The following is a 26440-nucleotide window of genomic DNA, read 5'->3' as shown; positions in this document are numbered from 1 at the left end:
CTCGTAGATAGACACCTTTAGGTCCACCTGGGATCTCAACCCAGAAGAACATCATCATTGTTTTGTTCAGGTAATTTTTCTGTGGAATGTGAAGCAACAACATGACAGTTTTATAAATATTGTCTTCAGATTTAAGTTTGACTGTGATAACTAATGAGCCTTTATAGCTTGACATGTGAAATTCTGTACAGAGATGGATTTTAAATGTACCTAAAAATCACATGAAATACTTTGTAAGTCAACAGTTACAGACATGGTGTGAATATAAAACTTTGAGGTTATGTTTGACGAATTTCACATAGTGTGTGTATGACATACTTACAGTTGCATGTGATGATGAAAGCATTTGACCTGAGTTGGTTTTGATCATATGATCATCTCTGCATGAGACAAGACCACCAACTCTTGAGCTACATTGCATTATAGGAGATGGTGCACAGGCATAATGATTGCAGCTGAGTATAACTGACAGTTGCAACTGTATTTGGTTGAATTCACTATTTGCACTGAACTCAATAATTAACCTTTGGGTTTGAAGTTAATCTAATTAATAATTAAAAATTCAGTTGCTACTGCTAAGAAAACAATCCATAACGAAAGATCTGTTGTTGATGCTGTTTATGGAAATAATTGGTGTGTAATTTGAGAATAATATGAAACCTATAAATATATTCTGTGGTAAAATTCAGAATTACCGAACATTAAAGATGGTGGCACACACAGCTTTAAAAGGTTGTTATCAGAGTAATGACTACAAGACTAAATTGTTAATTGACTTCACTGGAATGCTGTCTGAACATAGTGAGTATATCATTAGAATGTATTTACATTCTATAGATCCCTCACAGTTCAAGCCATGGATGTGGAAGATGTCATAGTATGAATATGAACATTTAGTAGAATAAAATATGAAAACAAAATAAAAAGATATCAAACCATTGCTTGGACATTCAGGAAGCTAAGGTGCAGAGAATGAACTCAGAAACTCAGTGGGGTCTGCACCTTTCCAGTCTTTTTGTATGTGGCAAAGGAAAACTCATACATCAGAGATGTTTTGATCAAGTTGCATAATTTTAAATGTATTTTCTTTGCTGCACTGGAGTTCTGTTCTGTTTAGACCCGTATTCTTTTGATCATATTATTTGAATTAATTCCCCTTTTTTGCCACTGATGATGACCTCTTGAGGTGGATACACGTTTAGCATTAGTGTCCTTTATAATTTAAACAGTTTTGTTTGTATGTTTATTTTTTATATTCCAATGCTCTATGCGGTATGCAAGGTTTGAAGGGAATTTTCTGTTTGTCATCACATTCAGGCTGACCCTGGGGTTAATTTACCTTACTATAGAATCAATCAGTATCTTATGCTCTTCCCCAAGTGGTAAGAGCATAAAGCTGTACCTCCATCCCCCATACTTTGTCGTGTGGTGATTAACCTTATATGTGTCCTTCTGGAAGAGGGGTTTAAACCCTGTACATGAGGGCAGCTGGACAGTCTTTACCTCTGGGATTTATGATTTAATAGTGTTTTATTCCATTGCATGGTCAGCTGACACTCTGGTACCAGAAGTGAAGGACTCGGTACTGCAGATTACAAAGGCTGCCATTGGACATGGCTTTGGGCTAGTTCCATCAGCCTCTGAGATGCAGCATTTGTTGGTCATCTCATTTCTTTACCACAATTCTGTAAGCATTTCTTGTGACCCCCATCCTAGCTGCATGTCATGTTATATGCTCCATTTTTATTTCAGTACCTCATGGTCGTGGTGAGACATGCTCCTTGATAATTCTGACAAACACATGAATTTTAATGACAAAGATTTCAGAGAAATGGTGCATCTGGTACTAAATTAAATATGTTTTTCTTTTTAAACACTTACCAAAAAGTGATAATTATTGGGTTTTTGTTCAGGGTGATGTGGTGTGTTTTTATGCACAGTAATGTTGTCTAAAAGCAGTTGAATGTGTGATTAAGTTTGAGAAATACGGAATGTGGGAAAAAATATGTGATGAATTTAAGGAAAGCTTACAAAAGAAACAAAGAATTTATGCAGTAATGACGAATAATATGAATAAAAATCTGAATGAAAATGTCCATTAAACAAAAAAAGTTTGCCTTGACAGAAAGATGCGTATCTTTAGATGTGGATGGAATACTTTGAGGAATTATTAAACTTACAAAGCATTGTTGAGGACAGTACAGAAAATTGTAGTATGTCAGAAAAGGTTACATCTGTAAACAGCAATAACACAAAAGAGAAATAATATGGCATTACGATATGACAAAATATCTGTCAACGTGATTAACACGGTAACAAGAGTCAGGACCCATTGGTTATATTGGGTCAGGAGCAAAATTTTAATACAAAACAGACCATCAGAGGACACCTGTAAAGGAATTACCAAACCAGTTTACAAGAAGGTAGACAGGAAACTATAAAGGAATTACAGCGTTTTGCTAGACGTTAAAAATTTGCAGAAGAATACTTTGTAATGCAGTAAAAAATTGATGGTCTTGACCAAGACACAGCTGCTCTCAGACAACTCTCCGTGAGAAGATATCCGTCTTCTGGGTTATTGCGCTGTGTAGTCTCGTCGATGTTAACCAACGTTTCAGAGGTCATACTGCCTCCGTCATCATCGCCCTGATGACGGAGGCAGTATGACCTCTGAAACGTTGGTTAACATCGTCCAGACTACACAGCGCAATAACCCAGAAGACGGATATCTTCATACTCACTGCTGTGAGAACCTCAAGCCTTACAACTCTCCGTGAGTTGGAACAAGCTCTTGCCACCATTGGTACAGTTGCTGGAAGCAGTTCTGGAATTGCTGGATGTCACACAGAGCATCTTGAGTTTCAGCAATAACTTATTGCCTGCTGTTGAAATGATATCCTCCCAAATGTTTTTCTCTCTTGAGGAAAGTCATCAGATGGTGAGAGATCATGCGATTAAGATTGATGTGATAACACGATAGTATTGTGTTCAGCTAGCGATTTTTGCAGAAGAATTGAGAGGGGTTCTCGTGCAACAGATTTATGTCACCAGTCATTGGTCCCCTCCTGCAGCTGGTGCAACTTTTGTTTGATCTCTCCTTGTTCAGACTTACATCTGGAATGAATTTGTAGTGCACAGGACCACAAAACTCAGACTTCTGATATCACTTTCTGTTTTGACCTCTCACTGTAACGTTTTTATCACAGTGAATGAGGTGAACTACTGGTCAGTGGATCATGCTTTGTCTGTTAGTGAAAGAGATGAAAAGTCTCATCCATGACAGTGATGGTCCGAGGGAGCGAAAGGTGTTACCAGATGTCAATGTGAGATCACTGCAGATTGTCATCCACTCACTTTGCGTTCAAGGCGTCTCATGCTGATTAACTCGATGCGTGTTCAAAAATATCTTAAAACTCCATGGCAATTTCCATGTGTTTGAAGATCCTGCACTTTTGTCAACAGTCATGCAGCTCTTCTGACACATGAATTGTCCACCTGGTTCTCTTTTTCTTGGGCAGTTAAATGACTTTCACTACAGTCATTTTCCCTAAACATTTTCTTCCGTCTTTTGGATCTCGAATGCCATTTAAACATGGTAACGCAATGTGGGGAATCTTCTCCGCAAACCTAATGCATCATTTCTAGTGTTTCACAAGCAACATTGCCGAAGTCTTGACAGAATTTTATGTTAGAGCCTTTTTGCAACTTGTCTTGTGGAGAGCGTTATTTGGCAGGAACACTGTTTTCTAACTGAATATTCAACAGAGGACTAAGTTACGTTACTGTTGTTCCAGAGCATTATGTCCCAACTGTTGGAGTCGGGAGGAGCATTTCCAGATGATGAAACGATATTGTACCTGGCAGAAATCATCGACGCTATGGAGTATCTGCATATGGTAGGCAAACAGCCCAACTGCAGTTCTGTGCAATAAAATATATTATAACAAGGCAGTTTAAAGCCTGAAGGTAGAATTTTTTGGTTTCATTCAATATGTAATTTATTCACTACATACCAATCATTGTATTCTTGTGTCTTATCATATAAAGAATCGATACTCACACTAGTGTACAATATTAAAATTGAAAGTAGATTATATTGTGCGGGGGGTGGTGGTAAAGCTGAAGTTTTTCCTAACATCTGACACACCTTCATACCAGCCTTCTGGAAATAAGCAACATGGTAGATCCTCACTCATAATCACAGCTACAGATCTGATTGGTTAGGGTTCGTGGTATTCAATTTAATCAGTAACAGTGACAGCTTAGTTTGGGTGGTATATAGCAGAAAAGGAAAATACTGAAACTGCATCTCATTACTGCAGTAAGACTGCAAGATATACCATATTTTATCCCCTCAGTAGAGGTAATTTGTTTCTTTCAGTTAAGAGTCATATGCCGAGACCTAAAACCTGACAATATGTTGGTAGATCTTCAGGGCCACATTGCTGTCGCAGATTATGGTCTATACAAAGTTTGTCAGCTCTGAAGAGGAAAATATTGTATCCACCTTATCATTTATTCAGTTTGCGTACAAGGACACGTAGGCTGTAAATGTAAGCGCAATGTGGTCCGCTGTCCATCAGGCAGTGAGTGCCCTTTATTTGAGGGGTGTCAAAGTATGAGACCTGTAAAGACTTGACAGGCTTCAAGTGACTGAAATTTGACCACAATTTTCACAGTGTGTGTAACTAAAAGATGTCACAAGGCCTGTGAATTTGAGGAGATAAACATGAAGTATAATAGTGGATATTGACACAGATAATCCAAGGGCCTAGTTTAAATATTATCTTCTTCTTCTTCAATTGTTGGACCCTGGCCACCTTAGATTAAATATTATATGAAGATAAAATTTGTGGTACATACAGCCTACTGAGTATGGTCACAGTTAAGGATCTTACTTACGATGTGTGGGGAGAGAAGAAATGCTCCAGAGCGTCAGTGGGAAAATCTCTTGGAAAATGGCAGCGTCAGAAATCATTAAGGAAAAGAATCGTAGCATTAAGAGGGATGTTAGAGAAATGTATTCTGAATGCAGGAGCTGGATGGAAGTCGCTCAGGACTTTGCCCACTGGTGGTCAACACTTTTTGACATGATCAATTTTCTTTTCTGTTACCAGACACTTTCTAGTTGTTTTATGCCCCAAATTCCTGTCACATTTACTCAAATTGTTGTTTCCATCTTCAGGGTGATTGTGCATATTCACAGGACGTCACAAGTCAGTATGTGGCGCCAGAGATATTTATCGGTGAAGGCTTCAGCTATGTAAGTTTCTTGTCCATTAACAATATTATAATAATGAGCTCTTGGTTTTATGTGACTCAACCTAATGCGTGATTAATGCAAACTAATAATAATAATAATAATCTGAGGGTTTGGAGCCACAAGCAGTTTGTAACGACACGTGCATAAACTAGTCAGTATATATGACAGGGGGTCGAAGCATTCAACTGGTGCAGTCAGCTGCCTGGCGTCTGGCATGATGACATGCATATTTGTCATATAAAGGAATTTGAAAGCCAAGTACTAGCCAGTCACTGAAATTCAAAATAAGTGTTGTTTAGACTTTTTTCTTATGTGACTCAGCATGAAAGTAGCTTTAAGTGTCTCCTTGTGGTGCATTACACCCAAAAACAGAAAGAAAAATCAAGTAGCTATCAACAAACTTGAAGCTTCAAGGGCATGGAAATACTTCTTATCCTTTACCACACAGCTCCATACTCACTAACTAAAAGGTACGGGAATTAGAACTGAATGAATTTGAGTAGTTTTTGTGATCAAGTTCTCATGACCTACATATCAGACATTCAATGAGGGTGTTGTGAGTGGCTTGGCAGATAACATAATTACATTGTTTCAGTCCACACTATAAGAAAGTCGAGGGTGACTGTAGCCAATTTTCCTATCAAATTCTGGCAAAGTTAAGCCACTGTTAGCACATGGATAGCATCCTCATGTACCCCCAAAAGAATGCTGTAAGGGGAGGAATGTCATGCACACAACGTGGTCAAGCCATAGGCCTACCCTTGCCAATAAAATTCTCTTAAAATTTGCGATTTAAGAGTCTATCAGTTCCTTGTGAAAATGTGGAGGCATTCTGTCTTGTTGCAACAGCATTTCAATAGGACATTGTTCTTCAAAACAGGTGTGAGGCATTCCTCTGCTTAAGATGCCATTTTAACAACTGTGAGTGTAGTGCATCTTGTGGAAAGATATGGAAACTAAAGCAGCACGAGTTATAAATCTGATCGTATAACCTTCTAAAATTAATTTAGTTCAAATTCCTTTGCATCACGGTTCACAAGTTATGAAATGGCGTACATTTCATGTGTACACTCTGTGTATAAGCAGTCCTTGAACTGAAATAAACATAAATATTTGCAAAACTTGTTGCAGTAAATAGTATTGACGGAGACACGGCAGTTCGGAAGACATGAAACAATCATAGAACATTTGTAGGTGCTTTCACCACAGAAAAATAGAGAAATGCTCCAATTCGCTTTGCCGTGTTTCTCTGTCCACCTGTGTAGCATTTTGATAAACACTGAATGGGCTTTAATGGCATTTGATAATTTTCCTGACTTGCCTTCTGATATCATTTATGGTAAATAAATAATAGCGTAACTGTATGATGTCATTTGTAAATGGTGTTTGGTAAAGTGTTTTTCAAGGTTCTGACTGAGCACTCAAAGAAAACCATAAGAAAATTCAACACAATCTCTGGCTGACTAAGAATCAGACAGAAAGCTATTGAAATAGATAAAAGCAGAAAAAGCATCGTCAAACTTAGGAATGTTCCATGTTAACCTAGAGGCAAGAAACTAAGAACCAGTTCACACTAACCACAAGTTATCTATTTGTGGAGAACCTTGTGGAAAATGTATAAGAGTGTGGTGAAATAGAAATGTCTGATTGCAGCTAATACCAGTAATTTTAATTGTTGCAGGAAGTGGACTGGTGGGGTGTTGGAGTCACTGCATTTGTAATGATGATTGGGCACAGACCCTTTGAATATGATGAACATAAAAATGATGCAGCACTTTGTTGGTAAGTATTTTGCATTTGGAAAGAGTTCTGATGTATGTGTTTGCTGTGAACATCATTTTCCTTTGAACACATTTCTGTTGAAATTACTTAACGGTCAACAGATGACTATCTGTTTTAATTAGCTTCGTTCAGCATATCTTAACTTCAAGTGGTCTTCCACTGTTTATAAACACGTAAACTTATGTCCCTGCAATTGTGTTTATGAAAATTGCAGTTTGTGAGTGATTTTGGTACAATTCACCTCTTCTTCAGTTCATGTTGAGGTCAACCATTTTTATATTTAAAAGAATGCTAAAGATCTTTCTTTTTCTCATATTCAAAATTTTCTAATATTTTTATTTGCATTTTTCTCGTACAAGTGTTTTGTAGCCACGTCAGCATCAATAAGATATTCACCTTTTATAGCTTAAAGTCGCCTAAATAATATTTGAACATTCAGTGGTAAATCAAAGAAGACAACTCAGCCATTACAAGGGTTAATGTTTCTGAAGTAAATAATCGCTGTTTACACTGCAGAACTTTGAATTGTTTATTTTTAAAGCAGATTGTGTTTGTAAGTGTCACTATGTCTGTTCCATTTATGTGTTAGAGAGTTGCGTAATGATACTTCAATTAACAAAGTTAACGTGCTTTGTGTGTGTTATCTACTCAGCTATGAGTATGTGTACTTCGTTACTGGGAGTGCCGTGAATAAAACACTTTAAACAGAAATCTATCTAACATTGGATGCGTCTTTTAAATGAGATGACTATAATGTAGGAATTATGCAGTGATGGTGGGTGTTAATTTGATTTTGCGTATTCAAATAACTTGTGTCTTTAATGTCAGCACAGAATAATTAGTCTGTAGTAACATGATGATACTGTAAGTGTAAGTGAAATATTTATTAGTGTTGTGATTTTAGATCTTGGTGTTTCATAGTGGCAAGTCAGATAAACATTGTTTTATTACGGTCACTGATTTTGAGAAAATAAATGGTAATAAGCACACAGAATGGTGCAGATTCCAAGACACAGTGGTAATTCCATGTTGTAAAGTTGCATCAAGGTGGAAGGTGGCCATTTTGAATATTGAAGTAAAAAGATAATTTATGTATGTGCTCACAAAGATATTAGTAAGGAGAGACATGAAAAATAATTAATGTAAATAAATTATAAAGAGAAACATTGACATGCATTTTCAGATCAAGCATGTCTTGACTTTTCAACCAACCACTAAAGTTGTAAAAATGCTTTCTCATGACTTTTCACAAAGAACTTGGAACAAATGAATGGATTTTCATTAAATTTGATATTAGGGATTTTTAAAAGTTTTCTGCACATTACATTTTTTGTAAAAAATAGTCAAATATAATGGATATTTTACAGGATCATAATTGTTTCTCATGCAATATGTAGAACATAAATTGCCAAGTAGACATTCATTGATGCAAGAATGTTAATAGCAGAAGATGTAGAGATAAATGGCCCACAAATTTCACTTCTGCTATCATTTCCAGAGTTGAGAACCAATGGACTAATTCTGATCAACTTTTGTACTGAAGGCATTTGCTCAAATTTGTGGAACAACCCAAAATGTCCAAAAGATGAGCCTAGATATTAAACCTTTTCAATAATTGCTATTTATAAGACAGCAAAGTTAGTATTTACAAATTTAAAATCAGAAAATTATAGCAGAGGAAACATGCCAAAATCGTTACTCTTTCTTACCTGAAGAAGTGTACCTAGAGTCCATGTTTTCTCAAACGTATTCGTAGTTACTAACACGGTGAATAGGTTTATAATCATTCTAAGATTAGACGCTACTGAAGAAATTAAAAAAAAAAGTTACCAAAACTTGAGAAACTCGTTGTTGGGGATTTCATGAATCTTCTAACTAAAACCTTCTTCATTCCAGTTATTTCGGTATATACTTATTAAATTAAAAACTAAAGTAACTAAAAATGTATTAAATACTAATATTTATGGCTGTAATAAATGGCCCATGCAGTCCGTCTCATTAATCTATAATAAATACATTTTATAACTTGCTAACTTACTGTGTTATTTCTTGACAATGCTTAATTCGAAAAATTATATTAATACTTTCTCAAGATTCCCTTGTTAATTAAAAAAAACAGTTTTTTTCGACACTAAAATAGTTTATAATTTGTGAATTATTCACCAGTTATTTGATTTTTACCATTCCTAATTACAAGCCGTGCACATTTGTTCCCACTATGAAGAGGCCGTTACTGTCGATTACCAAAATACAACAGCAACAAATAAATGTTCAAGCACGTAACCCGTTCATGTAGCGAAAAAAATGATGTACTATTCAGATGTAGTTTGCGTCTGACTTGGTTGCCGATGGACATTGCGTGTAAAAATAGGTTTTTAAAAGAAGTTCAACGGGGAAATGTGTTTTTAAAAGCAGTTTAATATTTGGGCCAAAGCTTTTTGTGCAGGTAGTGGGTTGACAAATATCGGTTTGAGAGGCGCGTTAATTTTGACTGCACCAAGTCTCGAAGTGAGGTTATACTCATTAATTCAGTGTGTTTAACATAACGTCGCTAATGAAGATGACCCAGAAGGCTAAAAAACCAAGTTATCTCCTTCGAGAGTTGCCCTTGCTTGCGACGTGCAGGTTTTCAAAGAGTGTGACAAAATTCCTAACAACTCTGGAAGGGTATGTTGTATATAATTTAATGTATATTTCGTTCTTCTTGTTCGTAACTTTTCACACATTCAATTCACCGACCATTCACTAGAACAATATATTTCAGTCCATTGTGATCATCATTATTTGCGATTCCCCTTTTTTGGGTAACTTTACTGCGAACAGTAACATCTCTTTCCATTCTGAAGAAATAATTCAATGTATTTTGTACGTAATAAATTGAATTTGTTCACTTTCTCGTGTAAGCAGATCATATTCTAGAGACATTTCCGTATTGTAAATTGTTATTATATTTTTCAAATATAATTTTTATTATGTTTTAAGCAATGCAATAGCATTTTTTCATCGCTTTTGGCACTAGTGAAATACTTTTCTTTCTTTTTCTCGAATTTTGTTATAAATTTTTTCCTTCTAATTTTACAGGAATTTATTCAATTGCCTATATAGGCTTGTTCCATGACACAAGAAACATCTGTAGTCCTCAAATGATAACGTGTGTAATGAATTGTTTTTTTCTAGTTGGCCATCCTGGTTTACAACCTCATAGAGTGTATGACTTCTTGTCACGCATGTGTCTCATCCTTTCCGAGGCGGCCTCTGAGGAAATTGTGTTTCTGTTACAGGAACTACATTGTATTTCTTCAGAAAGTAGAATAACATAGTGACTTGGAAAACCATGGAGAAGAAATACTAGGATTTTGTTTATGTATGTATTTGTTGTATTATTAACTGATTTATTCTTAATGTAATATTCCGATAACGCAGTGGGTGTGATATCAGTCTGAGAACTAATTTTTTCCGCCCTTCTGGAATCCTGAAGAAAATAATTAGAGATTCAGTTGTGGTGAGTACTTTGGACAGGTTTATCCAAGTTCAAATCATCCAGGATATCTGTCAGAGTTGACCATATCATGAGAATGTTCATTCAATATGTCTAAAATAACATTTGCCATATGTAGTCTTGCCCTGTCTTGTTGCGAAAATGTTTCCATGTAATGAAATAACGTCCTACACTGCATCTTTCAGACGCCAAGCATGGGGATCATCAGCGCCTCTGATATGCATATTCTATTTATTGATATTTCAATTTATGTGAAACTGAGCTTCAGAGAACAACATGTGTTGAATAAGTGTTTGCTCTTCTTCTAAATATTAATGAGATGAATCACAAAAGATGACTTAGCGAACTTCATCAACATCCATCACTGCTTGTTGGATCTGAATTTTATAAGCAAACATTTCTAAGTCTTCTTATCATGGTTAAAATGGTTGATTTTTAAGCCTTTTAACCAAGCTCTTGTGGTAGCCATTTTACAGATTTTCCTTGGCTACGCATAAGTGCTGTCTGTATACATGCAGTGTTTTCTGGTATCCTCACAAACATCTTTCTGCCAACCCAGAACTTGTTTGTTCAATCTTTTTCACACACATTTAAATTGTTGATCTTTTTGGACCTTCTCTGCAGTCTCACTCTAAAATCGCGCTGCATCATACAGCACTTCCAGTTCGATAAAACAAACTGTTTCATACAAATCACACACTGGTCACTAGTGTACGCAGCTTGCTTATTAATGCTTGCTTAATGTCCCGCCTAATTGATCAGAATACTCTAACCTCTTACATGTTCAATGATACCAAAGTGTCAGTGCGGTATATCAGCAAATATTGGGATTTGTAACAACAATGTCTTTTCTTAATATTTTGTGTGGGTGTCAAACCTGGTTTCTCACCCAAAGGGAAGAACATAAGTAATTTTGACTGGATATTGGGAATGCGTATGTGCATTACATTTAATCTCAGTTTCATAAAATTCCATTTTTTTATTTATTCTTTTTAGTATTTGCAGAATATTGTTTGGTTCTTGAGATATGTAAATCAGGAGGATACCTGGGTGAAATTCATTAAGGGTGCCCTTCATTTCAAATATATCACATTATTTTATTTGTTAACAACTGTTGTGTTAAAGCAGAAATGAGCAAATGTTCAGGTATAACCACAATATGATGCAAAAATACAATCTGATACATTATTAATACTTATGTATAACACATAAAATCAAAGAGTGTATTAACAGAAATAGGCATTATATATGAAATTTTGAAACTTCTTGAATTCTGTAATTCTGGAGTAGATTATCTTTGAATGATTCTTCATCTAGAGCAATGATGCAGGAGCAGCTTGAAGTATTCTGTGTAGTGCTTAATTTTTAAAATTCAAAATCAGCTCTTTTATTTGGTCTAGTATATTTTCTATTCTTTATTACCATTGTCTTCAACTTAATTTCAGTTGAACTTCATATTATGATAAAATATTTGTTCTGAAATTATTCTCACACCAATTTTAAAGTGATTAGCCTGTTATTAGAAGGTATTATAAGGTATGTTATATGAAGTGTAATGGACATGGGGTTGCTATTGAACACCCCCAACACGACCAATTTTACCATTTCTTCCCACTCAGCTACTATCAGCAACAGTACAAACAAAAGGGGGATCACTTGTAAGAATAAGACCACATAACTTTAAGAAGATACAATTAATTTGTATTTATAAGGAGGTATGGATAACAATTTAAGCCATGATACATTACGCAGTATGCCCATGAGTTAAGCTGCCAGTACAGATTTTAGTGTGGGTCAAGATTGAATTATACAATTTTTGTAATCATTAGGCAACGGTCAAAGGAAATTGATTTACTTAAAAATGAATACAATAGTAATATACATATGGAAGTGGGGAAACTGCCCAAACTAATATGTAAAGCAATGATTTTCTTGGAAGCAGGATAAACACAGGCTGGAAGGGAATTTAAAACACAGGACCCAGCTATAATTTAGAATCAACACCCACTTTCCAGGTCATACAACCTGAACAACTCGTTCAAATTTTTTTCCTGTGAATGTAAAATGTATTTTTTCAAGACTTAACTCTGCCTTTCCATGTGGTGAGTACAGAAATGTGTACATACCTTACATAGTTTTATATCCTTCAACATATACTATGATTGAAATCTGTATTGAATTCTGGACATTCCACACACTGTGTGAATTTAAATTACGTATATTTTTTTGTTTAGCTGTAATGACAGGCATGCATGAACATCGTCATATTACTACAATATTGCTCATATGCATTATTCAGAGTACAACTCTTTCCCTCGATTTTTGAGATATCTACCAAAATTTTATAATTTAATTTTAATTTTACAGCAGAAAATGGGTATAATCAAAATGGAAAATGATGTTGATGTTCGAAGTGAAAAAGTTTCCGTTGGCGTGGTATCTGATGAGGTTCATATACAATCAGGAACTTCAATAAAGAAAGATGAAACTGAGGTAAGCCTTCCATTCAGATGAGCTTTTTTTCCCCCTGTTCATTTATACAAGTGCCTGAGTGTTTCTTTTTTAGTGTATGAGTTGTTATTATCTGTGAAACAGTTATAAAGAAGAACATTACTGTACCTTTTACCCTAACTCTGATTTGCTCCTGTAGTGCTCGAGGGCTGTAAGAATAATAACAAATTGCAGTCTGAATTGGGTAGTGTACATATATATAGTCATTATCTTAATTTGTAATACAAAATAACATAGACACCTTTTTCAGGCTTGTAGAAGATCTGTGACCCAGTAATTGTAAATAAATACTAAACAGTCAAGGATGTTACAAATTAAATATAATGCATTTGTTCATATTTGTATCTTGTTTGAAAGCGTGTGTGCATGTGCGAACACACTTATGAATGTGTGTGCTTATCTGGAAATTTTTACGAGTAAGAATTTCTTTCCATTATTCATTTAATTTGCTTTACTTTTTTTTTCAGATTTGTTTTCATTTTATTTTTCCACTTACAAGTCTTACGATAAATCTGCTTTGACAGAATCTTGTATTTTGGTGTGAAGATTTTGTTATAAATTACAACCCTGCCCATTTTATTCTATCTTTCGTTACTTTAAGAGCATAATCTAAAGTAAACGTGTCTGTTCTCACAAACTATTTGGTAATGTACACTGTAATGTCATTAACGTGGTAGTCTGATTTTCATGATATACTTCAGCGTGTGCAGTGCAATATTTAAATGTTAATATGTACGCTGAAATGCCCTATTTGCCATAAATTGTGTTATTAGGTTATAATATATGTCCCTATATACACTGAATTACTACAACACCACAGTCACCTGTTAAAATAGATAAGAAGGTTACATGCAACAGTTAGTATAAATGAAAAATATATTTCCAATTCCATATTCATACTACATTTTTGTTACTGTTAGTGTCCACTGATCTCCAAACGTCCGTGGCTTTGTCGTGTTTTCGTGTTAAGGCTGGATGCTCGTATGATGTTGGGTTGGCGCAGTTCCTTCTATGTAGATATGTTTACTGCATTTTGGTATCTTTCTTCTTGCTGTGTGTTCTGTTGATACAATCTTCTGTGAGAATTTTGCCTTGGCGTCGTTCCTTTATCGCGGTTGCGTTCCTGTGAACAGAAACCATCCTTGTCGGGACTCGAACTCAGTGCCGAGGCCTTCGTTTCCGAAATCTCCTCTTCGAAGCAAAAACTCGGATCCTGGCGTCTTTGTTCTACCTCGCTTGGTTTCGGTGCTAAAGGAAGCTCCCTTGCCGGAAATCGAACTCAGGACACTTTTCCCAGAGTTCTGACCTTCCTGTGTTTTCTCATGTGTCTTAAGGAATAATCGCTCCATGTTTCTTCTTCACGGGCCACAAGCGAACGAGTAAAGAAATGTCAATCCTCAATTTCAAGTCCACAGTATTTACTAAGGAGGAAATACGACAGCTTCTTACAAATTCATCTTCTGGGTCTCAGACAGTCTTCGGGCTTGTGACTTTAGTCAGTCAAATCATTTCCCAGGAACAAAAACATAATTTGCCTTAGCGCCACTCTTCCCTAGTGCTTGCTATCCGAGCAACAGAAAACATGTTTCCCGGGATTCGAACGAAGGAAACATTTTTCTCTGGCCCATCGCCCGGGACCCTCAAAAATCATCTTTAAAATTAATCAACTATACTGAAACCGCACGTTATTTTAAATAAGGGCAGTGAAATTGAAATTCTTTCTTACGCCTCTTCTCATTATTTCTAAATGTTCGCGTATTCTGTTCTTATAGGGAAAGTACTTAATATTAATTATTGACTTCTTACATTCATGACTGAATGTAACTAAATTATAACTTAGAGTAATTCTCTTTGTCTTTTGTCAACTACCAACAATGTGCAGATATTGACCGACAATGGTCAGCTTTTACGGGAACACCTGCTTGCATAACAATGTAAGAAAAGGCATTGGAATTTCTAACCCACACCTGCAACAATCTAGCCTGAGCATCCCGTAAGGCTCTTTTCTCGTTTCTTATACATGCAGTATAATTGCCTGAATGAACCGTATTGCACTCCATTCCTTTACCTAAGAAACTAATTGTTGCGTCATCTGTTTATTCGGCATTGTTGCATTAGTATATATTGGCATCAACAATGGGACGATGCTTGCGCTTGCGCAGGCCTCCGCCCTCAGTTAGCTTTTTGGTTGGAGTGATTGGCTTTAGTGTGTGGTGAGTGGAGTGAGAGTACAGTGGTTGGAGTGGCCGGTAGTTGGGAGTGGAGCCCCCCCCCGGCACAGCCTGGAGAGAGGTAGGGACGATGCTTGCGCTTGCGCAGGCCTCCGCCCTCAGTTAGCTTTTTGGTTGTGTCCAGTGGGACTCGTGCCGAACGAGGGCTGCCAGAGGTCGCCCAAGGGCAACCGAGAACGACCGATGTTCAGCAGGCCAGCCGAGGCCGTCCCCAAAAGACGGCCAAATCGGCACAACGAGTGGTTAGACTACTCGGCTACCCTGACTGAGGTTTTCCGTGCTTTTCCTCAGTTGTAAGGCGAATGCCAGGGTATAACTTAATAGGGGCACGGCCCGCCACCCCCACCCCGATCACGGAGGCCATCAGCTGAATTGATCTTCCCCCCATGCCGCAGAGGCCTTCAGCCGAAACGGCCCCTCCCTCTCTGGGTTCAAACCCCAGAGATCCAACCAACCAAATTCCTTTGGACAACTTGCCTGACGGGATGACCTCCCATCAGCAGCAACGGATCCCAGTTGTAATGGTCGAGGCTCCCGCCACGACGAAACCCCATTAGCGTTAGCGAAATTTCCGTTTTTTTTAAATTAAGACCGTTTACCATTTCCAGCAATGCGCCTTGTGCGCAGGAATGGTTTCACCTAGGTAGGGACGATGCTTGCGCTTGCGCAGGCCTCCGCCCTCAGTTAGCTTTTTGGTTGGTTGGTTGGCTTTAGTTATTGCGGAAAGAGCTGAGCTGTGAATCACTTGTAGAAGAAGTGCGTCGTGGAGTAGATAATTTTGTGCTGTTAAAAACGTTTTAGAATATCACAATTACTTATATAAGAATTATTAAGAAATCTTGGCTATTGCGGTTGGACATCGTGGTCTCTTACAATTGAGCGAAGTTTGAGGTAAGGATTCATATTTATTATTATTAATGTTCATCACATTTAATGTTTTCATCTTCATTTGTGAACTCGTGCAAGAGAATTAGGCTTGTCTTCTTTTTAACACAATTTCAAGTAATATTGGATTGACTTCTGTTTGTTCACGGCATCATCGATAGTAAAATAATATTCCATTAGGCAATTATCATTTTAAAGGAATAAAACGTGATTCGTAGCCCAGAATCTTAATAAAATAAATGGATCTTAAGAAGTGGGTTATATATTCTGAATAACAATCTTATAACTTTTTATCTCTTGATACATCGACATTATTAAAGCGTTTTGGGGAACTGTGAAGAATTTTTATTTCGATTTTACAAGCCTAATTATCGACGAATCTCTCTCTTATTATCTCCCTACAACAGCAGATTAAATTGGGGAATGCTTGCTATTATTGAGTGCAAAGTATTTATGGGTGCAAAACGTGGTCTTTCACTTTGAGGGAGGAACATAGACTGAGGGTCTTTGACAACAGAGTGTTGAGGAAGATGTCTGGATTCAAAACGGAAGTGGGACAGATAATAGAGAAAAGTGCTTGACGAGCTCCTCACACGATGTTGTTGGGGGGGGGGGGGGTAGAGTGGTGCTTATAAGGCCTGAAGGGAGGAGACCTCTGGGAAGACCTCGGCGTAGGTGGGAGGATAACATTAAGATGGACTTCAGGGAGATGGGACTCGATGGAGCGAACTGGCTCAGGATAGACCCCGGTGGCGGGCTTTTGTGAACACGATAATGAATCTTCTGGTTCAGTAAAGGAAGTGGGCTATTCTTTGACGAGCCGAGTACCAATCGACTTTTCACAGAATATCTTGTACATTGCAGTGTGTGAGTAGCGTGATTTAGGCCTGATCTACGCATGCGTTAGAACAACTTAGAGTTTTTGTGACTGTCCAACTGTAATTTTCGCGTTCAATTGATAAATTTAAAATACATTTTGTGCTCGTGGTTTATATAAATATGTAACTTAGGCAGGAAAGTCCTTAATCACGTAAGCTCTTAAGCACTTTTAGTTCTACAGAGAGAGAATAACTCGAAAATTTTATGCTTATGAAAAGGCGTAATTTTCTTTTTCCAAAATTTATTTGTTAACTGTCTGGTTCTGCATCAAAGGTCACGCAATTTCTATGGCATATTCTTTTCGTATTTTTTTTAAAATCGGTTCACCAGAGGAGATGCATCTAAGACTTTATAGATTACATTGATATTTTATACGTAATGTCTACGTAGTTTACATATGAGAATGTACTTGAATCAGATTTATAATGTTATTGTCCAGACCGTAACGAATAGGCCTAGGTCATGATCAACGGCGTATTAGTTGTTCGGTGATAAATATGCACATTTTTAGCGATAAGAAGGTGAAAGGGCACAACTGCACTGACCAAAAGTCGACAAACCCAAAAGCTGCCATTGTTATGGAGACTCCGCTCCAGGCGGCAAAGTTATTTCCTGGTTATTTAATTAACAGTACTGCCACTCTAAACGATAATTGTGAAAATGAAGTAAAAATGATCCACATTGTGTATTGAGCACGTTGCACCAGTGCGTCATGCTATCAGTTACCCGTTACCTGAAGACGGTCACTGACGCCAAAGCATGTTGTAATGACAACTCTTGAACAAATTATTATTGTTTAATTGAAGCTTAAATTTTTATAAATGCAATGGGAACAACAATGACAAATAGAAATGAGGTCCATGATGAAATTAGGAGTAGAATTCATTCGGAAAACGCTCGATTGTATTCACTACCCAAAATACTGAAGGTCAGGATACATAAAACAGTGATTTTGTATGGTTGTGAAACATGGTCTCTTATCTTGAAGGAAGAACGTAGATTACAAGCGTTTGAAAACAGGCTCCGATGGACTGGTCATGTAGCGCACATGGGGGGTTGGTAGGCAAGGTGTGCATGCAGATATATGGTAAGGAATCCTTATGGAAAAGACCACCGGACAGACCAAGAAGGAGATGGGAGGGTAACATCAAGATGGATCTTCGGAAGTTGGGTTGTGACGATGGCTAATGGATGGAGCTGGCTCAGGATCGTGGCCGGTGGCGGTCTTTGGTATTGTTGGTGTTGAACCTGCGGGTTCTGCTACCAGGGAGTTAGTTAGTTAGTTGGTTAGTTAGCTGTACTTACAAGGTTTTTACGAGGCATGCGGAGAATGTAGTACACAAGGGAAAAATGGAGAAATGAGTATAGAATTTTAGTCGGAAGACCTAAAGTAAAATACCACCAGGGTGGATAATATTAAAAAGTATCTTAAAAGGCGTAGAATGCCAGGGTGTGGACTGCATTTATCTGGGTCACGTTGTGTGTGCGTGGGAGGAGCTGTTATGAACAGGGACATTAATCTACGGTATCCATAAAAGTTGTTTACTTTGTTGCCCGGATTAATTATTACTAATTGTCAAAAATGCCTCTTCTTACTGGAGTTTCTTAATTAGGCACGTCGGTATTTTGTCATGAGCTGAGTTTGTAAGATCGCCATTAATCTTACGTCCGCATTTATCAGTTTTCTAGTTGAGAAAATTAATAAACATGGCTTCACGGCGTCTGAATCTGAACAGACGTTTGCTGCCATTTTATCTCCTGCTTTACTTTTATTTACTTTAATTAGTTTAGTTCAGCCTATCTTAACTTCAAATGATCTTCCACCGCTTATAAACACGTAAACTTATGTCACTGAAATTGTGTTTATGAATATTGCAGTTGTGAGTGATTTTGGTACAATTCACCTCTTCTTCGGTTCATGTTGGGGTCAACCATTTTTATATTTAATAAAAGAATGGCAAAGACCTTTCTTTTTCTTATACATTTCTTATATTCACAATTTTTTAATATTTTTATTTGCATTTTTCTCGTGGAAGTGTTTTGTAGCCACATCAGAATCAATTATATATTAACTAACCATTTATAGCTTAAAGTCTCCTAAATATTTTTGAACATTCAGTGGTAAATCAAAGAAGACAACTCAGCCATTACAAGGGTTAATGTTTCTGAAGTAAATAATCCCTGTTTACGCTGCAGAACTCCGAATTGTTTATTTTTAAAGCAGATTGTGTTTGTAGGTGTCACTAGGTCTGTTCCGTTTATGTGCTAGAGAGTTGCACTACATGGCGTAATGATACTTCCATTAACAAAGTTGACATGAGCTATGAGTACATGTACTTCGATACTGGGAGTGCCGTGGACAAAACACGTTAAACAGGCGTCTATCAAACATTGGATGCGTCTTTTAAATGAGGTGACTATTATGCAGAAATTATACATTGACGGTGTGTGTTAATGTGATTTTTCGTATTCAAATGACTTGTGTCTTTAATGTCCGCACGGAATAATTAGTCTGTAGTGCCATGATGATACTGTAAGTGTAAGTGAAATATTTATTAGTGTCGTGATTTTAGATCTTGTGATTCAAAGTGGCAAGCCAGACAATCATTATTTTATTGCGGTCATTAAATAGGACTAATTGTTTATATTTATACACACGCAAGCCGACTCCAGTGAGAAGTTGGCAGAACACTGAGATAGGCTTTCATACTTGTATGATAAAATAAAAAATAAAAATTGCTTGCATCACCACAACCTCAAATCCTACATAGAACGAAATATGACTGGTAATAAGACAAATACGGACGGGTGCATTGTTAAACTGTGGGCCAAATTAAGCATGTCGTACATAAGCGAAAAGTGATTACAATTTTGAGCCTTCTGGGTTGTTTTGGATCTCATATTCAGAGTCCGAAGTTTCAGTCATGTAACGTAAGTAGCAGCGACCATTTGTTATCTTGAAAATGTTGAAATAAAAAATGTTCCCCCACACCAGAATATTATTGCTAAATGTTTCAGTACACATACTCGTGTATTGCGATACCAATCTCTTCCTGGTCTTTTCAAAGTGTGCATTTGTCAGTAGTGAGTGACCAGCCCACTGCCTCCGCACAATTTCTACTCTGTCCTTATTTTTGTCTGCTAGAGCCATCTATTTAACAAAAAACTTTAACCAATTTTCAAAAAAACAATTTAAGTATTTAACTGAAAACAATTTAACTATTAAGTTTGAATTATTCTAAATTGAAATGGTCATGATATCTCCCACAGTAGTTGCAAACTGAATATCGTCCATTTCTGGAATCTGGAAAGGAAATAAACATTTGGATCAGAACAGGAACTGGAATTATGGGTAACAAGTATGGAAACTGATGCAGCGAATATCTCGGGTTAGGCGATCTCTACGGATGCAGGTTTTGAAGGAATTTGTGACGAAACTCAAGGTGAAAGACACTGGACTTATTCTAGTTACGTGGACTTTTATGTAAATTACACGCTTCAAACTGATTCAGCAGTTTTTGGGGTGACTTCTGTTTGACCCTCTGTTTCTTCTACCTGTCATAACCTGACCTGGTGTTGTAACTTTTGTGTCGTGTGATTTTGAACTGCACGGAATTTACGAGTCGGAGAGAGGGCTGGAAATAGGTCAAATACTTTCACGAATCAGTGTTGGGCCCACGTAATTGTTGTAATCCAAAGCAGAGTTGACACTAACCTCATTGTTAATAAACTGCTGAATGTCGACTTCTTCAGTGGCGTCCAGAAATCCTTGTTGACAATTGAGGCCAAATTCTGCCGAACCAAAATCTTGCTCAAAAGCTGGCAGAGGAACATTTGCGTCTTCTGCCCCTCTGCCGGCGTCACAAAAGAAACTCAGTGAGTCTGTATTTTCTTCTGTGCTCGACTGGGTCTTAGAAGGCGGTGAATTTTCGCCGATTTGATTTTGTCCCTGAAATTCAGATGACGCAACAATTAGTTTCTTAGGTAACATAACAATGCACGCAGGAGTTCATATAAAACCTTATCATTGTTGTTGACGACAATAATGCAACACAACAATGCCGAATAAACAAATAACGTGCATTGTTGTGTTTGTTTACTGCCGTTGACAATCGGCTTTCGGGTCATTGCGAAAAGAGCTGAGCTGTGAATCGGATGGAAGAGAAGTGTGTTGTAGAGTAGATAATTTTGTGCTGTTAAAAAAAGTTTTAGTTTTTATTAAATTGAGCATTGCTGGAGGACATCGTGGTCTCTTACAATTGAACCAAGTTTACAGTCGGATCGGAGCAAAGGCAGCAGACCACAAAAATCAAGGGTTGACAACCAAGGTCGTAATTACCAACCCACGTCACAATATTTTTTCTTTTTGGTGAGCAGTGGAGGAAATAGACATTAGTAAGTGGAATATATTGGATGTTTAAATTTCTTTTAAGTTGCTTGTGTTTAACATGGATGTAAAAACGTTTATTAGGATGTAATTATATAATGAGAATACCGTGATAAATATCGCAATTGCAACTGTCTACTAACAAGCCAGTGTTACTTAAAAAAGTGTTTTCGGAATTTAGTTCCTAAGAATGAATTAAAAGAGATCCAATTCTGATTTGTGATTTAACATTACGTAGAAATGTCTTTGAATATTACAAATTTATAACTAACTAGAGACGTAGGTTGCAGTGATTAACATCTTTTTTTTCTGGAGGTATTAGAAACTATGCTTGGGAGCCCTAATTCAGACGTTTAGGCTAGACTGCCTTGATATTACCGGCTACAAAAATTAATATGCTAAAGAATAAGCACTACATTTGCTAAGTTCAAATATTTAGAAGCAATAACAAATAATCAAAATTGTATTCATGAATAAATTAGGGACATATTGTATTCTGAGAATGTCTGCTACCACGAAGTTCAGAATCTTTTGTGCTCCCATAATATTTGTATAAGATTAAAGATGATCTACACAAAACACAGCTCTATTAATTGCTGTGGTTGGGTGTGAAACTGCTCAGGATATGATAAAATGGCAGTGTTTTTTTAATATAGTAACGACAGTAGAGATTCATTAAAAGAAAGGGATTTCTTGAGCAGACGAGTGTCAGTTTTGTCAAGGGAGACCACAATATGAAGTTCACTTAAATGATCGTACTAATAGTCTAAATATTCTGTTGCAGTTATATTGTTGTTACAAGGACCAGCACCTTCGATCATGGCCTACAAAGACAAAGTACCGGCAGGGATGATAACTTTTATGGAGTTATTCACTGTACTACCCACTAAAGTAGTCTGGTTCCTGTTCATGATGTTTATGACTTTATGTGTTTTAAGGGTAGGTACAATGTCTCTCTGTCTGACTGAACATGTCAGAATAAAGTCCTGGGGTGTATATATGGTGTAAGTGGCAAGTAGAGAAAATTACATAATGAGTTACTTGACAGTTTGTAAACTTTTAGATTAGCCCAATCAAGCGGAGGATTTAGTTGCCACGAAGGAAAGAAAGAAGGGCTATGCAGTTTTCTTTGGATGATAATGAAAGTGAGAACTTTGTAAATACACATGTGTGGATGTAGGTTAACACAGAAATAAAAATTAGGGACAATTTAAACATGTGAAGTTTAGTAATCTCACTCCTCAAGATGCAGTGATGTGTCTTGGTCATCATGATAAATCTGGGGAGCTCTTGAAGTGTCAAGAGTGAATTTCATAGTGTCAGCTAACTGACATTTTTAGAGGTGCTTGCTACTTCTGTCATCAGGGAAAAGGATCAAAGCTGATGTGTTAATTAACGTCCTAGAAGACAGTCATATTCATACTTGTTGCTGTGAGAACCTAAAATCTCACCAATGTCAGGGATGACCATGCACCAGATATTTAAGCAGTTTCTTAGAGATTAGACAAGCACTAGTCCAATCAGAGGTGATAATCTTTGTATCAAAATGAATTGCACATATATTTTGACAAGGAATATTCATTTTGGTACCACTGATCCAAAATAAGATATGCATTTATAGGAAGTGTATTTTTTGAGGGCTGGTGTACACACATGCTTTAAGTATTGCTGACCAATTCATTTCTAAAACAAAACAGAATAAATGCATGTTTGTGTACATATATAGGACTAATCAACAAACCAACTAATTGCAATTTGTTGGTTGCTTCTGTTTATCACTATCTGAATGTCTTGTCCCTCTATTTCATTTAGGCTGTTTTGACACATGTTAAAATTCACAAGTTGCCAACAGTACTGGCTCAGCACTCAACTTTACAGGTCTGTTGTGAAGAAATGTTACAGTAAAGTGTTTGGCAGCCCTGTTTCATATTGAGAAAGTTCTGTGCTGAAATCTCTGCCTGCATATTTTTGTTTTGCCAAATTCATTGAAGACCTTTCCATAAATAACAGATTACTGTGACACACAAGTGTAAATGTTATTTTCTCTTGGTGGCAGATCATTATACCAGAGATGAAAGCGATGTACCATGTGACTGTCGCGAACATAAATGACTTTCTTGAGACACTGAGATGGATGCTCCATAAAGAAGATGCAGTGCATGTGCGGTTGGTAAGTGTGGAGCTCTTTGCTATCATCATTTTTCAGGGTGTGTGGAATAAATATCAAACTTAATCAAAATTAATACTTTTTAAATAATCAGATGCATACAGCAAGCAATATTTAAACTGCCGTACTCTTTTATGAGTGCTGTAATTATCAGACTTATTGAAGATTTTTACACCGGTAACAGAGTATTATCACACAAGCCTGTAAATGTTATTTTCTCCTGGTACTACGGCTCCAAATAATTTGAAATGAATATTAATGGGCCGAATCATGTGTGATATTTACACCTGCACTTAATTAGACACAAAGGATGTTCTTGAGTACTAGGGAATGATGGAATTGACTGTTGCTTTGGTTATGTGACCTTTTCAAAATCCTTACTTTTGAAATATTTTAATATAATTATAAAAACAGTAGATAGAAGTAATTGTAACAATTAAAATAATATTAATATTCAGAGAAAATAAGAGCGTATAAGCTTGGTCACAGAAACATCTTGGATTCCCATTCATGTGGAAATGAAGAATAGAGAAACATGTCAAGACTGTAATGCAAATCTGTATGTAGTTTTGAACTGCTGAACATTAATGTGATATCTGGTACTCGCGGTTCATGAGGTCAGAGGCTACTGTTATTCACTTTGCATATGTTTGTACATAAGTTTTCAACTTAACATTTGTTTGGGATGCATCTTTTTTTAAAACAGTTGGCGACAAATGCAGAAGCTTTCAAATAATTCATTTATAGTATATCCATTTACATTTACATAGGTGAGATTATTTTGAGGAAGTTAACAGTTTCAGAATTTTTTTAATTTTATTCATTATTTGCTTTACAATTCTATGAACTCTACATGGAACATTTCTGATATAACCTCAACATCTGATGCAATGCAAGGTGGAGATTTTTTTTAAAAAGAAGTGAGTTCTAAAGCCTTGGAATATTTTCTCTCAAGTATGAACTTCAGGTGCATATTCTGTTGCAATGAAAGAGACATTTACCTCTTTCACTTAAAGTTGGGAAGTGCACTGTGTTTTATTTTGACATGAACCTGTTTTACAGAAAACTAGACAGACTCATGGGCCAAATATTTTGTTCTGTTCACCACATGCAGTCCATGGGCTCTATGTTGCATACCTCTCACTTACTGGCTAGAACAGCCTTTATATCATTATCATATAAGTTTTAGTTACCAATGTCATCAAATTTAATCCACTTACAACAGAATCAAATGCGTAGAGCAATGTGAACATGTCCTTGTCTATGTAAGTACTGTAAATACCAAATTTAATTGATATCTTACAACAAATATCAGACACGTGTGTAAATGTTGTTTTCTCCTGGTTGTAGATTCGCAGCCAAGAGCTACAGATAGATGATATGACACGTCACATTGAATCAGTGATGCGGGTAGTTGAAGAGCAGCAATCACTATATCAGCAATCAGTATGTATAGAACCCTTACTGCCTTTTTGTCCATGCTATCACATAAATGCTTTATAACCCTTTATACTTTTAGCGATAATCACAACACATAGTGTTATGTTACTCAAAAATGTCATAAGTGAATCATAGGGGTTTTTGAAGTACTATTTTAGGAATTCCCTCACTACATGTCATGGGTAGTAATTTTAACATGGAATGAAATATCTTTTGTTAGATACAGTGCTGTTTTTATAAGTGGCCACTGTGAGCTGAATTTGCATTGATGACAGTAGCTAGTTCCTTGTAGTCTGTTTCTTAAAGGCCATTGGCAATAGAAGGGAATGAGCCGTGGCCAGTATTTGCCAAAGAGTTGTCAGATTTAGGCAGGAATGAACGCTACTTTCATGGGTTTGAATTCCACTCAGTTTATGCATATTTATGTGTGTGCTTATTTAACAGTGACCAAGCTTACTCATTGCCATATACCTCTCAGTGTGTTAATTCTGCCATGAGTTATTTCTTTTCTTGACACTTGAGTCTTAAAAACTATTGAAGGTGATTGCAAAGAGTCGTCAAACGAAGGAACTCATAATGAATTGTCAGATGTAAAAGTAAGAAAGAAAGAAAGCCTGAAATTATTACTAAGTTTTATACGTTTCCTCTGGTTATGTTCAAAATCAGTAGCTCTAAGAGTTATGCCTATTAGTTTTACCTTCTTTATCTTTCTGCATGTAAAAACTCAAGAGCCTCTGAACAGATATTCATAAGAAATGTGTTATAAAGCCTTGGAATATTTTCTCTCAAGTATGAACTTCAGGTTCATATTCTGTTGCAATGAAAGAGACATTTACCGCTTTCACTTAAAGTTGGGAAGTGCACTGTGTTTTATTTTGACATGAACCTGTTTTACAGAAAACTAGACAGACTCATGGGCCAAATATTTTGTTCTGTTCACCACATGCAGTCCATGGGTTCTATGTTGCATACCTCTCACTTACTGGCTAGAACAGCCTTTATATCATTATCATATAGGTTTTAGTTACCAATGTCATCGAATTTAATCCACTTACAACAGAATCAAATGCGTAGAGCAATGTGAACATGTCCTTGTCTATGTAAGTACTGTAAATACCAAATTTAATTGATATCTTACAACAAATATCAGACACGTGTGTAAATGTTGTTTTCTCCTGGTTGTAGATTCGCAGCCAAGAGCTACCGATAGATGATATGACACGTCGCATTGAATCAGTGATGCGGGTAGTTGAAGAACAGCAATCACTATATCAGCAATCAGTATGTATAGAACCCTTACTGGCTTTTTGTCCACGCTATCACATAAATGCTTTATAACCCTTTATACTTTTAGCAATAATCACAACACATAGTGTTATGTTACTCAAAAATGTCA

General features: G+C 36.6%; 3 protein-coding genes across 7 annotated transcripts in view; 2 read left to right on the top strand and 1 right to left on the bottom strand.

Annotated features, from left to right (window-relative positions):
- The first annotated feature begins 85 nt into the window (after positions 1–85).
- On the top strand, positions 86–13357 carry LOC147872740 (protein kinase C-like 3). Of its 2 annotated transcripts, XM_087355088.1 has the most exons (7): positions 86–801; positions 1551–1687; positions 3795–3896; positions 5186–5263; positions 6945–7045; positions 10327–10409; positions 12912–13357. In XM_087355088.1, exons 1-6 carry the CDS (start codon positions 654–656, stop codon positions 10358–10360), a joined length of 600 nt encoding a protein of 199 aa, XP_087211214.1. In that variant the 5' UTR covers positions 86–653; the 3' UTR covers positions 10361–10409; positions 12912–13357. The 2 variants fall into 2 exon arrangements, with proteins under 2 accessions (XP_087211214.1, XP_087211215.1); XM_087355089.1 differs by lacking the exon at positions 12912–13357 and having other exon boundaries at positions 10223–10340.
- On the top strand, positions 12912–26431 carry LOC147872739 (uncharacterized). 2 transcript variants are annotated; one of them, XM_087355106.1, is made up of 5 exons: positions 12912–13037; positions 22222–22376; positions 23494–23607; positions 24955–25050; positions 26230–26431. In XM_087355106.1, exons 2-5 carry the CDS (start codon positions 22257–22259, stop codon positions 26380–26382), a joined length of 483 nt encoding a protein of 160 aa, XP_087211232.1. In that variant the 5' UTR covers positions 12912–13037; positions 22222–22256; the 3' UTR covers positions 26383–26431. The 2 variants fall into 2 exon arrangements, with proteins under 2 accessions (XP_087211232.1, XP_087211234.1); XM_087355108.1 differs by lacking the exon at positions 24955–25050 and having other exon boundaries at positions 26230–26428.
- The window catches only part of LOC147872737 (uncharacterized), a 32430-nt gene continuing 18901 nt past the window's right edge, over positions 12912–26440 (bottom strand). Inside the window, exons 3-5 of one of the 3 annotated variants that reach the window (XR_015536837.1) lie at positions 20766–20999; positions 13959–14178; positions 12912–13204 (exon numbers count right to left, since the gene is read on the bottom strand). Coding sequence is in view for 2 of the 3 variants with exons in the window: in XM_087355145.1 (XP_087211271.1) it covers positions 20289–20354; positions 20766–21041 (342 nt within the window). In the remaining variant the exon portion in view is untranslated. Of the gene's footprint in view, positions 13205–13958; positions 14179–17838; positions 20355–20765; positions 21445–26440 lie in introns of those variants that run through there. The other 2 variants (XM_087355146.1, XM_087355145.1) reach the window with 2 other exon arrangements.

The sequence above is a fragment of the Zootermopsis nevadensis genome, unplaced genomic scaffold, assembly GCF_977971745.1.
Source record: "Zootermopsis nevadensis isolate Lab colony 2312 unplaced genomic scaffold, Znev_1.0 Znev_ptg000024l, whole genome shotgun sequence".
NCBI classification, from domain to species: domain Eukaryota; kingdom Metazoa; phylum Arthropoda; class Insecta; order Blattodea; family Termopsidae; genus Zootermopsis; species Zootermopsis nevadensis.
Note: the sequence above shows the minus strand (reverse complement) of the source record. Positions and strands in the feature narration are given on the sequence as shown.